Source organism: Tamandua tetradactyla, chromosome 2 (genome assembly GCF_023851605.1).
Source record: "Tamandua tetradactyla isolate mTamTet1 chromosome 2, mTamTet1.pri, whole genome shotgun sequence".
Lineage (NCBI taxonomy): Eukaryota > Metazoa > Chordata > Mammalia > Pilosa > Myrmecophagidae > Tamandua > Tamandua tetradactyla.
The window spans coordinates 184,374,926-184,390,975 of record NC_135328.1 but is presented as its reverse complement, the minus strand read 5'-3'; the positions used below and the strand labels follow the sequence as shown (position 1 = coordinate 184,390,975).

The 16,050-nt window shown below is 50.0% G+C and overlaps 1 protein-coding gene across 6 annotated transcripts in view; it reads right to left on the bottom strand.

Annotated features, from left to right (window-relative positions):
- RIMS3 (regulating synaptic membrane exocytosis 3) overlaps positions 1-16,050 on the bottom strand; it is a 37,199-nt gene that overhangs the window by 16,684 nt on the left and 4,465 nt on the right. For 5 of the 6 annotated variants that reach the window (XM_077150109.1, XM_077150112.1, XM_077150113.1 and 2 more), the window contains exons 2-4: positions 5,415-5,591; positions 1,322-1,498; positions 696-946 (exon numbers count right to left, since the gene is read on the bottom strand). In XM_077150109.1, the coding sequence (XP_077006224.1) occupies positions 696-912 (217 nt within the window). In that variant the 5' untranslated portion in view covers positions 913-946; positions 1,322-1,498; positions 5,415-5,591. Of the gene's footprint in view, positions 1-695; positions 947-1,321; positions 1,499-5,414; positions 5,592-7,216; positions 7,323-16,050 lie in introns of those variants that run through there. The other variant, XM_077150110.1, reaches the window with a different exon arrangement.

Sequence of the window (16,050 nt, the reverse complement as noted above, 5' to 3'; positions counted from 1 at the left end):
GCACATGTGCAACTCTGATCCGGGTCCGTGCATCTGTGCCCAGAGGACTGTATGTGTGTGATTTGCGTGAGTGGTTTCATTTATGACCACGTGCAGTGTGAACGGCTGTGTTTCCCAGACAGTGTGGGTGGCACTATATTTATGTGACTGTGCAAGGCAGGTATCTATGGGTGGGGAGGGCTCTCTCGTGACTCTGTAACATACGTGTGACTGTAACTATAATTGTGAGGCTGTTTGGACTCAGGTAACACGGAGATGACAGGTGAGGCTGAGTCTTGCAGATGTGTGTGTCTGGGACTGTGGTGTGACTTAGCACAGTTCTAGGAACACAGTGGTTGTTCAATAAATAATTACTGATTGATGTGTGCGTCTGTACAGGAGCCCGACTGCCAGGGTTTAAATCCAGATTCTACCACTTACTAGCTGTGGTAAGGGGCATCTTACTTCCCTTCTCTGTGCTTCAAAGTTCTCCATCTTCAGTGCCTGCCTCATAGAGTTATTTGAGGATTAAAAGGGTCAGTACAGGTATAGGACTTAGAGCAGCACAAGGTGGGTGCTAAGTGTTATCTAAGCATTTCTGGGTATGGGCAGGTGGGCACAGGGTGTGCACAGGTCAGGCCGGTCGCCGGGTGCTCTGTCGGCACAAGGTGTCCCCCCACCCCCATCCCGCCCATCGGTATCCCACTGGCCCTCACCAGGCTGCGGTAGCTGCAGCGTGCTCTTGCTCCACTGGGTCAGGCCCACGATGGCCACCATTTTGGCACCAAGGCTGCTGCGCCGCTTCTTGGCGGTGGTGACGCCAGCCCCGCCCGCAGCCTGCTGGGCGCCGCAGATTTCTCCGCTGATGCTGGAGCTCCGCACCACGTTTCTGGAGGCTGCGGCCGAGGCCGAACCTGATTCCCCGTTAAACATGATGGTCCTGGGGGCGGCAGGGCCTTAGGCAGCTCTGTGGAGGGGGGAGAGGGCGGAGGGGGGTGGAGACAAAAGGGTCCCGCATCAGGCCCCGTTGCACTCCACCACTGCCTCACCACTTCCTAGCTGTGTGATCTTGCGCAAATCACTCAGCCTCTCTGAGGCTGTGGGGAGTAAGTGCACCACATGTATGTAAGGCTCAAGAAATGGGGACATTCTTCCTCTTCTTAGCTCATGGCTGGGAGGAATCTAGCATGTGACCCAGTTTGGAGGTGAAGACTGAAGCCATGGAGGCAGATTGACTGGCTTGAATTCCAATGACATCGACATACTAGCTGTGTGAGTTCGTAACCCAACATCTTTGTGTGCCAGGGAGCCTCTCAGTAAAGCGAGAAATAAAAGCACTTACCTCATAGGACTGTTGTAAGAATTCAATTTGATAGTGCATATAAAGTGTCTAGGACAGTGTCAGGCATAGGGTAGATATTCATCAAGCATCAGTGATTGTCACTTTCATAGCAAATCATAAAAGCAGGGAGAACAAGACTGGTTCCAGCCTGTATGGACTCTGGAAGTGGTCGTCTTGCTTGAAGGTGATGGCACAGAAAAGTATAAAGAAGCAGGCAAAAATCACCCTTAATTGTACTTTTGAGAGGCAGTCATTAGAAGCATTTCAACCTATTTCCTTCCAGTTTCTCTTCTATGCATTTTTAAAAGTGACTGAACTCACACTGAAAATGCAATTTTACATCCTGATTTTTTTCATTTAATATAACATAAGCATTTCCCAATGTCATTAACACTTTGTTTAAACATTTTAATGCCACCCCAATAATCCATTGTATGGAGATAGCATAATTTACTTAAACCTCTTAACAGTTACCCAGTAGTTTAGGTCTCACTTTCTGCCTTCTCCCTCTCTTTTCTCTATTTTAAATAACATTGCAATAAACGTCTTTCTATACTAATTTTGTCAGCTTATTTTCTTAGTGTGAATTCCCAAAAACAGAGTTCCTGAGAGGGTGGGCTCTGCTGGTAGCCTCCCCAACATCCATCCCCCCTTCCTGCTTCCTGACAGAGTGCTGATTTCGTCCAGGTATCACCCCATCCCTCGTTCTGGAGGTGGATCCTGATTAGTTTAGGCCAATGAGAAAATGGCAGCAACTCTTACTGGTCCAAGGGTGGGTATATGACTAAGTTGGCCCAAAAAGACTTAAGGGGAAGATTTGGACTCCATGCTTACAGGAGAGGTGGGTGTCCTCCCTGCCATAGATCCTCCCCCTGGAGAGGGTGCAGCCCTAGGATGAGCCAGTGCTTCTGAGATCAGCACAGCAGAGACAGAAAGGTCCTTAGGCCATGCCTGTAGCCTGACTTTCTCTGATCTTCTCCTTATGTGACATAGTATATTTTCCATTGCTCAGGCCAGTCTGAAACAGGGCTTTCTGTTACAGCCAAAGGCATCCTACTTGATATCAAGGGCATAACGTTTTGTGGACTCTTGGAATATATTACCAAGTTTCTTTCCAAAGTGTACACATTTACTCTTCCCATCAGCTGCATTCAACAAATATTTGAGCCCTTAAAATGCCAAGGCCTATGCTGAGTGCCAAGGATACCAGCAGTGAGCCAGGCTGACTTGGTCCTGCTCTCCCAAAGCCTCCAGTCCAGGAGGAGAGACAAACAGTAAATAACTCATCATGCAATTAAATATTTAATGACGGTTACGATAAGTGCTGGGGAAGGGAACAGAGGACTCTGAGAACCACTCTGGGGGACCTGGGGCAGCAGGCGTCCGGGGCTTTGCTTTGTACACAGGTGGTGTCAAGCTGTCTGTTTGCTGCAGAGTCTGATGCTGTGGTCGGTGTCCTTTGCTCTGGCTGAATATAGGAAAGGCAGTTGCTCTGGCAGGTTCTGCACCCAGCACCTTCCTGGCTTAGCCCTGGCCCACGGTGCATTTCCTGAAACAGCTGCTCATCTCAGGGTTCAGCGCACATGCCTTGATCCCCGAGGGAGTCAGTCTCTTCAAAAGGCCGCAGAATGGGGAGGAGTGGTGGGAGTGAGAGAAGGATGCCACCACTCAGCGGATGAGGAAGCCAGTCCCCAGACAGCCGAGGATGGCTGCCTGAACCCTGGTCGGGGTGGTTTCTGCCAACCTGGCGAATCGGGACTCGCCAGTGGGGATGCGCAAAAGCCTTGTTTTGCCTTCTTTTTGGTTACCTGGGTGGTTCTTGCTTATCCTTTCACTTGTGCAGAGTCCCGGATTGTATTTCTCCATCCATCCCCCATCAACACTGCAGCGAATGGAAAGTCCCCCTGGACTTCAGCCTATGATGATCTCTTCTCTTTAAGTTTCCAATTCTAGTGCCAGTTCGTATGTTTTGGGGTATCTGCATGTTTTACAGTGGAAGGGGGGAGAGGGCTTATCTGATACTGTGCATCTGCCACCGTGTACATCTAATTTACATTTTATCGTATTTCGGTGAGGTGTGTAGTTACTTCCATATCACAGATGAGAAAACTGGGTCTCGGAGCCATCATGGCCTTGCCAATCCTACTGAGCTAGGGACTGGCAAGGTCTGGAATTGACCCTAGGTCTCCTGTTTCACAAAGAGTCAGCCCCACTCAGCAGCCCTTGTCCCTTCAAACTAGGGCTCATCCAAAGCTGAGCGCTCATCGCCCCAGCTCAGGGCTCTGCCCCAGGACCCTGGGCTCTTCGGGAAGACTGCAAGGAAAGGTATCTGTTATGAGAAAGGAACGCTTGTGGCCCGGGCTGCCAGTGCTGGGGAGAGCATCTGAGGGACAGCAGGAACCCCACCCAAACTGTAGCTGGAGAAGCAGGTAGTTCCCTGATGCCCCTTCAGCGAAGATTGAGAGCCACCCTCCCTTGGCCCCCTGCCCCCTCTCTTTGCCCCAGGGTGAGAAGGGAAGGGGGGAAGGGACAAAATTCCTAACCCTTCCAACCCAGGGGCTCATGTTTCTTCATGAATAATGAATGGCACTGACGAGCAGATGGCTTGACATTCAGGATTCTGCATATCCAGAGCTGCTTTCTCATTTTCAACCACCCAGGCATCACCCTTGGGGCCTGGAGAACTGGCAAATGGCCTGGAAGGGCCCAGTCTGGCAGGCTGCTTCCCACAGGATGAGGGGAGGTGAGAGAACCCAGGCTTAAAGCACTGGACTTAAGTCTGTGGGTCTGACTCCCTGGTCCCAAAGTCCTGCTTCGGGCAATCTGCGAGGGCCAAGAGTCAGGAGATGGGATTAGAATGCAGACAGAGTTTCTGTGAAATGTACTCTGGGCCTTGGTTTCCTCATTTGTGTGTAAAATGAAGAGGCTGGGTTAGGTGATCTCTAAAGTTCCTTCCAAGTGGGAGAGCTGGAGCCCGTGAACCCTACTGTGGTTGGGAGCTTGGAATTGGGGCTCTAGTTCACTCCCTGGCAGCAAGTCTAGGTCAGGAAGGACAAGACAGACAGCTAGAGTCACCCAACCCCTGTGACGGGGGAAGTCCTGCTACACAGCCACCCCTGAGCCATCAGACCCCACGGACGGAAAGATCAGCAGGAGGCCATGGGGGCAGGACACAGAACACAACATCTCACATACTAGTGGTGTGAAAGGATTGCTGAATGGATCACAACCTTTCTACTTTTCCCAGCCTAGTCCATGTCACCCCAAGGAAGGAAACTCTCCCATACCTTCCTGGGCCATGGAGACCTCACTCTGAAGTCCTCCCTGCTGACTCTCAATTACTACTACATCAGCAGCAGAACTTTGCTATGATTTATACTTCAGGGAGGAGGGCTACGCCCCCTCACACCCCAATCCTGTTAAAGCTCTATGTGAGCAGATACTTTCAAAGCTCTTCAGGTAGAAGCTTAGTATTTTCTTTCCAGCCCTCATATTTGGTCCCTACCCTGGAGTTTTGGTATCCTAAATTCTCTCCCGAGTCCCAACAATAGCTGGTCTCAGGCTCTGCCAGGCCATCCTGGGACCTTCAGTCCCTTCGAGTCTTTTTTGAGGTCAGTGAAGCCACTCAAAAGCCTATGATGAACCTAGCCACTCACCCCTTCAACACAAAAGGCCAAGGAATCTGTAACAGCATGATGGACTTTGGAAGGGGTAGCAAATCACTGAGGCTCTTGCCACCCCTTCCCATCCTCCACCCCAGCAGCATCACGAATCCATCAGTCTTTCCCATGGAGGCCAGACTTAACCTCAGAAGCCCTATCAACACTGTTCCCTAGCGAAATGGACCCAAAACAACACTTCATGAATAAAAACAATTTGTCATCCCTATTCCTGTCTGAGCCTCTCATTTTGTACGGTAGGAAATCAAGGCCCAGAGAGGCGAAGGGAATTGCCTGGTGCCATATAGAAAGTTAGTAGCAAAACAAGAGCTCCAAGCCAAGCCTCCTCACTCCCAGGTTTCCCATCGTCTGCCAGTTGCTCCCTCCTTGCCCCTCACCGTCCCCCCCCCACCTCTAAGAAAACCCCAACTCACCAAATTGATGAATCCCAGTGTGGTGCTCTGCATCAGTGGGGGTGCCCCTCCCACCAGCACACTCCTAGGGCATTTGCATGAGGCTTCAATTAACTTCTGCCTAGATACCAGTTTTCAAGAAATGAAGTGAAGGCTATCAGGGCAGGCTCCCAGGAGGAGGTGACATGAGAAAAGGGTCTGGAAAGGAAAAGGGGAGCTTAGAAAAACTAGGCAAGACATCTGCCCTCAAGGGCTTCTAGTAGCTTTTGGAGTAAAAAGATAAGAATTTGGAGCTAGCTGTGTGATCCTGGGCAAATTATTAAAGTGCTCTGATTCTCTGCTTCCCCCTTTGCGAAATTGAAGTCAGGAGTCCCTTAATCTGCCTTCAGGTGCTTCAATCTCAAACTGCAGTGCTGAAGCCTCATCCACAGCTTGAAGATGTTTAATATGTGAGGAACTCATCCAGGGTTAAAAGGTGAGGAACTCTGTTCTTCCTTCCTCCTTCCTCCTCCTGCTGACTAATGGGGTCTCTGTCCCTCCCCCAGACACTCTGTGACATGCCCAGCAGTCAGGAGTGGGGATGGAGGTAGGCAGGGGGCACTCCTGGCTCTGACCCAGCCATGTGACCCTGAGCAAGTCATTCGGCTTCTCTGACCTTCCAACTCCTCTTCTATACAATGGTTCTAATCACCACCTGGACCCTGCCTGAGTTGCCAGGATGGACTGAGGATCAGATGAAATACTGAAGAGCAGAAACTCATAGTTATTAAAAATGTGAGCTTTGAAGGCAGACAGACTTGGGTTCAAAACCTAGATCTGCCACTTGTATGTCATATGACACAGCATAACTCCCTTAAGAAACCCCATGAGACTACTACTCCTCATTTCTATAAATGGGGCTAACAACATCTGCCTTAGATTTATTCAATGACATTATTAAAAATAAGGATTAGTAATAATAAGGATTATTAATTCTTATTAATACTGGCATTGTAAATGGTAAAGAACTATATAGGTGTTAGTTCTTGTTGGTCTGAATCTCACACCAAGTGCAGCCACTTCAAGGGAAGGCCCAGAGACTGATGGGATTACCTCCCATCCAGACCTCAGAATGAGTGTGGGATCAGGGTTCCTGCTCCTTCTCTGTTGAGGTGGGAGCTAGCATGTGAGGCTGTGCTCTTTGTTTCCAGCTTCTCAGCTCCTGGCCTCTCGCTGGATGCTTGGACTGGCTTTCAAGACCCCAACCCAACCCTAACCCAGCACCAGGACTATGCCCCACATCATCTGTGCCCATCTGTGCCCATGCCAGAGGCCAGAGCCCGCCTCTTCACTCACATAAGAGAGCTTCCCTTGGCTGTAGCCTTTCTCTAGTCAGGAAGAGACAAGTGGGTGACAGGTTGGAGTGTGATGGGGGAGGAGTGCTGGGCCGAGGGAACATACTGAGCCCGTGTAGCTCCTCTCATGATTGTACAGACCTTCATCTCCCCAAATCAGGCTTACGCATGTGCACACGTGCGTGAGCATGTGCGCGCACACACATACACACAGAATGACAGGGCATAGATTGTCAAATGTGTGATCACACACAACACAGACCTGCACAGACAAGACACACTTAAAGACACAATCACTTGAGTACACAGAAATGCACACACACACCAAGATATGCATTCTCACAAAGGCACACAGGAGCATCCACACGCTCATGTGTGTGTACGCACCTGCACACACCCATGCACACACCCTTCCCCGGGCACCTGTCCTGCCCAGAGAGGCAGGAAGAGCCATCCCTTCAGCGGGCAGGAGAGTGGGAAGGGTCTTACCCGGAGTGGTGAGTTCCCCTGGCTGAGGCATGCGCACCAGCTCTGAGCAGATGCTTGTGTGAGCTTGAACACACTCATACACACTTCAGCTCCTAATCTTGCCCTCTTGGTCCCCATCCCTGGCAGACTGGACAAAGGAGCTCAACGGTGAGGTCTGTGGCGAGATGAGAAGGCTGGCAGGGAGCAGCTGCTGTCTCCATGGTTACCAAGCTGACCCACTTCTCCACCCTGCTTGGCCCACCCAGCCCAGCTGAGGGGGAACGGGCAGCTTCGGGCAGGGTGGGCCTTCTCCCAATACAGCCAGTAAAGGACAGTCCTCTAGGGACATGCAGGATGGCAAGTCATCCTTAAGGATGAAGACATCCCTTGAGGGAGCAGGTTGAGGACACAGCCCCTGTGGATCCCAGCCCCGGGGCCTCTCCCAAGACAGGGCCTCTGGCCTCAGGGGCCTACATGGTTCATGGACCTGATCCTGGGTACCTCTCAGCCATGGTCCTCATGGCAATGCAGGGGTTTGGATAGCCAGGCCTAAACCTGTTTCCCCCAGACTCCAATGACTGACGACACCCCAGGCTGCGGCAGACCCAGAGCTGAATGAGTCAGGGCTTACCTGCTCCCCTCCAGTTCTAGGGGCTGCTAGGGCATGGCCATGCTGCCTTCCTCAGACAGGACTGCCATGTGTCTTCTTTCAGCCTGGGGGCTCCTAATGACATGGCCATGTGTCCTCCCTCAAAACTGGGGACACAGGAACAACACAGCCCTCAGAAAGCTCAGTTGTGAGGATGTAGCCAACAAAGCAGAACAATTCACTTCTGCTTGACACCTCCCATGTGACCTGGCCAACTGCCTACCTCTCCTGTCTCCCAGCTTACCCCATGCCTCTTATCTTTACTCTCTATTCCATCCAAACTTCCTTTGTTTTCATTCCTCAAAATTGCCACTTGCTCTCCTGTCTGCTTGGAATGCTCTTCTCCAGCCACCTCCATCCCCAAGCTCCAAGGACCCTGTACTTGTCTGCCACATCTCCTCTGCCTGGCTAATTCCTACTCATCACTCAGTCCCAACCGGAATATCAGTTCCTAGGAGAGTCTTCTTAGATGGAGTTAGTCCCCCTAACATGCTGCCTAGAGGTCTGTACTATCCCTGCTGTCCTTAACTTGTTCTATGCCAGTCTCCTGCACCCCACCCCCCTGGTTGTCAGCTGCTTAAAAGCAGGAATGATGTCATCTTTGTCACCCCAAATTCCTAGAATCTGGCACAAGTCTGGCACATAGTGGGGATCTGTAAATACTTGCTGAGTGAATGGATAACATTCTAAAATAAACATTAATAGTATTTCTAGTTGGATAGTAGAGTTATGAGTCATTTTATTTTCTTCATGCAGCATATTGTGTTTTCTAAAGTCATTCCTTTGGAAACTGTATTAATGTTATAATAAAGAAAAACTAAAATTTTTTTTCTTTTTTAAAGCCTACATTAAACCAACAGACATTTCTACCAATGTGTGTTTTGTGAAGAGGGAAAAGTTCTGTAATATGCTTGAGAACTGCTTTTTTATTAATTCATTGATTTCTTCTCGTGTCATCAGAGTGCTTTCCAGAGTCAGATTTACCAAGTGTGAGCTCTGAGGTCTGGTGGGGCATAGCCTGCAGGTGGAAAGGGTCTAGACAAGGGATGCATCCTTTTTGCCTCCATCCACACCCTCCATAGTCCATGGGATCCAGCCAGATCTGGCACCTGTCACCCAACATGGGCTGCTGGAATTGGCACAGGAGAATACCACCAGCCCAGGCTGACAGCCAACCCCAGATGGAGGCATGCTCCAACCCTCAGTGGACACACAATAAGTGCTTCTCAAACTTAAATGTATCCACAGATCACTTACAGACACTTGAAATGCATACTCTTATCATGTATGAGTCTCAGAGTTCTGCATTTCTAACAAGCTCCCAGGTGATGTTCATCACTGCTGATCCACAGACCATCCAAGATGCAGGGAGTAAAAGATGAAATGTGCTGGCTGTTCTACAGAAGGAATGGACACTTCAGGATGAGGGAGAGTAGAGAAGGCATCAAGGGGAAGTGTGTTGAAAAGTTCCTCAAAACATGGGTGGGATTTGATGAGGCAGGGGTGGCAGGAAAGAGATGGGAACTACTTGGAAAGGCCTGGAGAGAAAACCATTATGCTCAGAGGCTGGGGAGTAAAGCAGTGCAGATGGAGCAGGAGGTGGGTACAGTTGTGGAAGAGAGGCTGGAAAGGGGGTCTGGGAACAGCCTATAGGGACTTTGAATGCTGGGCTAAAAGGCTTGGTTTTTAATCTTGTAGGTAGTAAAATCTGACATGACTTAAAGATGACGTTTTACAGAAACCAATCTGACCCTGAGTGCAGAATCAGAGGAAAGCCTGGTAGTAGGAAGGGCAGTTAGGAGGCCGCTCTACCCGTGCAGGTAAGAAGGGTTGCACTGCTGCAAATAGTGCAGATGTGAAGAGGAAAGAAGTGAGCAGAAATGGGGGTGGGGTGATGTCTAGAGGTAATAATGGGGCAAAGTAGAAGAGAGGGAAAAAATGGATTCCAAGGTGACTTACAGGAAGGCTGGGGGCTGAGAGGTGCTATCAGCAGAGCTTGAAGTGCCAGAGGAAAAAGCTGGGTGAAGGGGGAAATGAGTCCCCATTTTAGACACGGTGAGTCTGAGGTAATACTGCAGCTCCCAGGTGGAGGTGTCAGGTGAGTAAGCAGATTCACGGGTGTTGTTCAGGGGAGCAGAATTTGAGTGTTCCTCAGAAAGGTGGAAAGTGGGGTGTGGAAAGGAAGGAGAATGTCCAGAACAGAGTGCAGAGTGAGAAAAGGGCAGGAGGAAATATCTACAGTTAGGGGGTGGTGTGAGATGGGGTCCATTGAAGGAGAATGGGTGACTGAGAGTAGGAGGGCTCAGAGAAGAGCTGGGACATACATGTGGCCCAACCTGGAGGTCCTGCAACACCCTGACCTGGACCAGGGAGAGGCCTGCCCAGCCCAGGACTCTGAGACATACGGTTGGAGGGGAGGAGAGCCCTGATTCTCATCGAGGAAAAAAGAGCAGAATAGAAATAGAATAGAATCAAATAGAAAGCAGAATTTGGATTCGTGAAGGGGACCGGCTCCCCTGGGGAGGGTCTGGCCTAAGGCAGGGTCTCAAGCACTTACTTCAGCTCAGCACTAACACAGGAAGGCAAGCCCCTCCCACGTGTGTGCACACGCACTTGAACACCCACGTGGCTACAGAATCCCCAGGGCAGAGCAGAGACGGTGAGGGGAAGAGATCTCTAGGTCAAAGCCTCATTGCTGGGGATATATAATTTATTATCCAATCAGGACCCTTTTGAGAGTGAAAGGGGACACTATTAACGATCATACCAGGACTGCAGGTATAAATTAGGACTGTCCCAGCCAGGCAAATCCAGCAGTATTGTCGCCCTAGTTCCGGGGGACCCTGGATCCCAAAAAGAGGCCCATTTGGTCCCTCTATTCCGCCTTCCTAGATGGGGTGGGGAGACTGACAGACAGGTGGCAGAAGCAGGCAAGCTCATCCTAAGAGGCAGGACCCCTGCTGAGGATGCTTGTGGATGAGAAAACTCTCCCCTCCCAGCCCCGCCCTAGCCTGAGCAACGACGCCCCCAACCGGGAGAGTCGCAGCAGCACCACGGACAGCGGCGGCGGCTCGTTCCCCGCCCATCGCCCTCCCCTCGCCGGGCGCCGAGGTGGGGTGTGAGCTAGGGCCGCCGCCAGCTCCGCGGGATCAATATTTCATAGGGGGAAAGGGCTCGGGTTACTAGCCGCGCGCGGAGCCGGAAGGCGCCACCCGCGCCCGCTGCCTACCCTGGAGACCTTCCTCGGAACCCAGCACACCCCCGCCCCAAGATGCACACGGCATTCCGGGAACATACACCACATCCTCAGACCCTTTTGGGGCCACAGACCCGACTGCACGCCACACGCCTTCACACAGCCCCTCAAATACACCACTTAGCCAGATACACACCATACAAAGATGGCATACACAAAACGCACACACCACACCCTGCAAGTAAGCCGGCTAAACAGGGCACTCAGACATACGGTGCATGCGCGAGCGCACACACGCATATGCGCACACACACACACACACACACACCATATGCGTCACAGATACACATTACATGGAGATGTATCCACCACAGACCCACATGCACACCACATGCAGACACATGAGACCCTCCATCTCACAAGCTGCACAAAACTCACAGAGACCTTCAGAGATCTCCTCAGAATGAGCTACATTCACCACAGACACACATGCACATCATACACAATGTGCAAACAAACTTAAATGCTGCAGGAAGACTCTCCCTCTCTCTCTCTCACACACACACACACACACACACACACACACAATCCCTTTATAGAGATCCTCAGACATCTCACACAAGCACACTTCCCACCCTCTGCCCAGTGCCCCTTCACAGTGCCCACTGTAGACCTGAGACTGGGGAGGAGGCACGCAGGACCCCACCCACCCCCACCGCCCCCATCTGCCTACTCATCTTTGGCCCTGGCTGTGGGACCTGTCAATCAATCCATGTATGTCCTCTGAGGCCTCCTATAGTCTGCTTCCCAGTTCCCAGGGCAGGCAGCCAGAAAGGCACAGAGAGGTGGGTAAGAAGCAGAGAGCAGAGGAAAGAGGACCCTTGAGACTCCAAAGTCTCTTGGCTTAACAGTCCCTGGGCCCAAGCACTATGGCTTGAGATTCCAGGGACTGCTTCACCCTCACCTGTGGCTCCCACAACCCCAGGGCTCCCTGAGATTCAAGGCCATTAGGACCTGGGACCTGAGACCCTGAAGTTTGTACTGTGCGTGGGACCAGAACTGTGAAGTCTGCAGTTCCTGCATGCCATCCCCGAGCTCCTGAGTCCTGGCTTCAGATATGAGGGGGCATCCTGCACTCACCCAGACACCCCAACTCCAAGAGCTCCCCTCTCAAGCAGGCTGCGGTGGCAGGTGACACAAATTCCCCTGTCTGCAGGATGATCATGGCAGGATTTTACAAAAAAGACCCAAGCCAGTGTACAAGGTGAGAAGAGGGGATCAGGTTGGCACAACAAGAAGATACCCCCAAATTTTCCAGGTGGGTGGAAGGGACTTTCAAGATTATCTAGGCCAATAGCCCACATCTCTGACAGCACATACCACTTTCCAATTCTGCAATGTCTGCATAACACCACATGCCACCTCAACAATTTCTGCCAAATCCACATACTTCTGTACTACTCATTTTCTTTAAATTGACATTTATAACTTAAATACACTCATTTTAAATAGAAACTTTGTTTTATAACTATAAATAGAAAACCAATATCATTTTTAATAAATAGAAAACAACAGTAAAACCAATACACTATAAACAAAGCTTTATTATGAGATTTTAGCCATGCCAGCCAAGATATGAGCTTAGTCTGTGATCTCTCTGTTAAAAAGTTTAAGCAGCAAGGCTCTGAAAGGATATACCAGTGCTTAACTGAAACATTTTCCCTGGGGAAATCTTGGATCTGATAGAGTTAAAGGGAATTCATCAGTTTTCTTACTATGTAAGTCAAAGTAATGTAATGGTAGGTTTGTGAGCCACTGAGAGTCATTTCGGGAACCAACCCCATTTCTGAATGTGAAAACTGAGGCTCAGAAAGGTTAAGAGACCTTTCCAGAATCACACAGCTAGCACAAGGCAGATCCACGAGTACTAAAAGATCTCTCAACTCCCACCGGATGCCTTTTCTACTCCATCTGCGTTCATCTGTCCCACAGAGACGAGCCCTTGCCCTAAGGTGGCCCTGTGTTGGGCTACGGGGAGAAAGGAAGGATAGTAACCTGAGATCTGCCTGGGAGGCCCTCCCAATCCCAGAAGGCAGACAGGCAAGTAGGCAGCTGAGGTAAAAGTGGCTAAGATCTTTTATTCTAGAGTCACACTGTGTGTGTACACCTTAACCTGTGTATGCCACCTCCCTGTGCCTCAGTTTCCTTGTCTGTGAAATGGGGATAATAATAGTGTTCATGGTATGGGGTGTGACAATTAAATGAAATAATGCATGAGCATTAAGTCTGGAAAGAGTAAATGCTCAAAAAATGTTTATTATTAGGGAAGTACAAAACACAGAATCAATACATGTAAAGAATAACTGACTGGGGAGAGAAGCTAGTATGGTTCTTCAGAGAAGAAAGGAAACAAGTTAAGTCTTAGAGGCTGAAGAGGGTTTTGAGAGGGTGACCTGTCCTGACTGCTCATGTCCTCTTCTTCCCTCTCTCCCCACTCCAAAGAGAGGTGAGAAAATTCACTGTATCATCTCCTTATCTCTCTGCTCAGGCCCAGGAACAGACTCCTCTTTAAGACACAATTCCAGGTAGCTGGAATTCTTCAGGGTCTACTCAGAAGGAAGGTTGTGGGCCAGGTCCAATCCCCTGCACCCACCATGGCACTCTCAGGATTTCAGCAGATGCCTTTGAGGTACTTGGCCAACTAGCAAACATCTCCTTTCTCTGAGGTGATCACCAATAGCCATGTTCATGGTCTGACTTTGTGACCCCTCCCCACCGGCTGCATTTGATTTGCTCAGCATAGGCACCTGACACACTCAGAGCCAATCAGATCCTCTCCTGCGAGTCTAGAATTGGATCTGCCAAGCCCTGAGTTCTATTTCTGGATGTGGCTAGAACCAAGGGACACAATATAGGAGCTGTAGGTGGCTCAGTGCCTGGAAAAGCAGAAAAAAAAAAACAGTCTGCAAAGACAGAAAGGTGAGCACAGCCAGCTGGGAGAAACACAGACATGAGAGGACACAGAGAACAGCTGCTTCAATTGCTCCTGACCTTCCAGGGCCTGCTTTTCCTGGTGCTATGATTTTCCTACCCCTCAGTTCCCAGCCATCCCTTGTGTCCTCATAATTTAAATGCTTCTTTATTAGTAAAGCTAGCTTGAGTTAGTTTCTGTGTACAAGTAAGGATCTAATTAAGACAGGGGAGAAGCTGAGAGCTGGAGACGCAAAGAACAACGCTGAAGAAAAAATAAGCACTGTGCCTGGGATGGAGAAGCCATTTAGTGGGAGACAATGAGTGAGAGAGATTGACTGTGTACTGACGGGGCCAAGGAAGAGTGGCGCTAGCTCTGTCCAAAGAGAAGAGGCTTCACAGCGAAGGTGCAACTGAGATGGTTTGGAGAATGAAGGACAGTCTCCGGGGACAAAAATTTAGGGGGGTGAGGGAGGCATTACAATCAGAGGGAACAGTAAGTGCAAATGCAAGGAGGTATAAAACAGCCTGGCATGTCAGAGGAAGTACCAGGAGTTCAAAGTATGGTGGGAAAGCAGGGGAGATGAAGCTGGAGAGGCAGTCAGGCCCAGATCATAAAGGACTTTGAATATCATGATAAGAAGCTGAAACCTTTTCCTGCCAGCAATGGGGAGTTATTGAAGTATTTTAAGTAGCAGACAGGATCCGTTCTGCGTTTTAGAAAGATTGCTCTGGGGCTGCACGGAGAAAGGATTGGAGGAGGCAAACCTAGAGGCAGGGAGACTAGTTAAGATGCTGTAGCAATGGTTCATTTCTTTCTTTCATTCATTGAACAATTCCCTGTTGTGTACCTACTGTGTGCACGCCAAAAACAGGACTCTTAAGCCCATGAAGTTCACAGTCTAGCAAGAATGAAAGATGATGAAAAAGCAGTTCAAGTGTGATGAGTGTCACGAAGAAGTACACGGTTCCATGGAGGGGGCGGCATTTAGTTTCTAGTTTTTAGGCTTCCCTCAGGAAAGGTATCTGAAGGATAAGTCAGCATCATGAGTGGGAGTGCATTCCAGGATGAAGGAACAGTATGCGTGAAGTCCCTACAGCTGTGGGAGAGGGAGAATGGTACAAGACAGTATACAAAAGGCAGGCAAGGACCAGGTAACAGAGGGCCTTCCTTGTAGGGTACGTCAACGACTCTGGCTTTCATTTCAATGAAATAAGTCTTGGAAATGTTTTAAGTAGGGAAATGACGTGATTATACGTTTATCTTTAGAAGATCACTCTGGCTAAAGTGTAAAAATGAAAATGAAGTTGGGGCAAGAACAGGAATGCAGACAGACCAATTAGAAGGTTGTCGCAGTGGCCCAGGTGAGAGCTGATGGGGGTCTGGAGGGGGTAGGTGGGAGAGGGTTGACAGACTGGAGATTTCCAGAACTAACAAAACTCCCTGAGGACTGGGTGTGGGATGTGGGGGTGAGGGAGAGGAGGTGTCCAGGAGAACTTCCAGCTTTCCAGTTTGAGCGAGTGGGTGGGTGGTGGTGCCAGAGATGAGCTGGGGACACTGGAGGCGGAACCAGTTCAGGCAAGCGGTACTAGGGAGCTGGGTTTGGACCTGAGACTGATTGCCTGTGAGCCATCTAAGTGTAGCCCAGGAAGCAGTCAGACATGTAGGTCTTGAACCAGATCTCTTTCAGAGATCATGAAAATCAATAAAGTAAATGAAATTACCTGGGGGTGAGGGGGTGTGGGGAGTATACTATGAGAAGAGGGCCTTGGACAGCTCTGAGGAACCATGACAGCTGGCCCGGGGGTGGTGTGACCAGAGGCTCTGAGCCTGGAAAATCAGAAGCACTGAAATCCAAAAATTACCTTCTCTCAGCCCCAAGAGGCATCTGGCTTTGGCTCCTCTTCTTGTGGCCCAGCATCATACCATTGATACATGCACTTCCCAGCTGAGAGAGTCCTGGCTTCCCGACTACATCTTTCATATGGACAAATTCCTAGTTACCCCCTTAGGCCCAGCCCCTCCTACATGAAGACTTC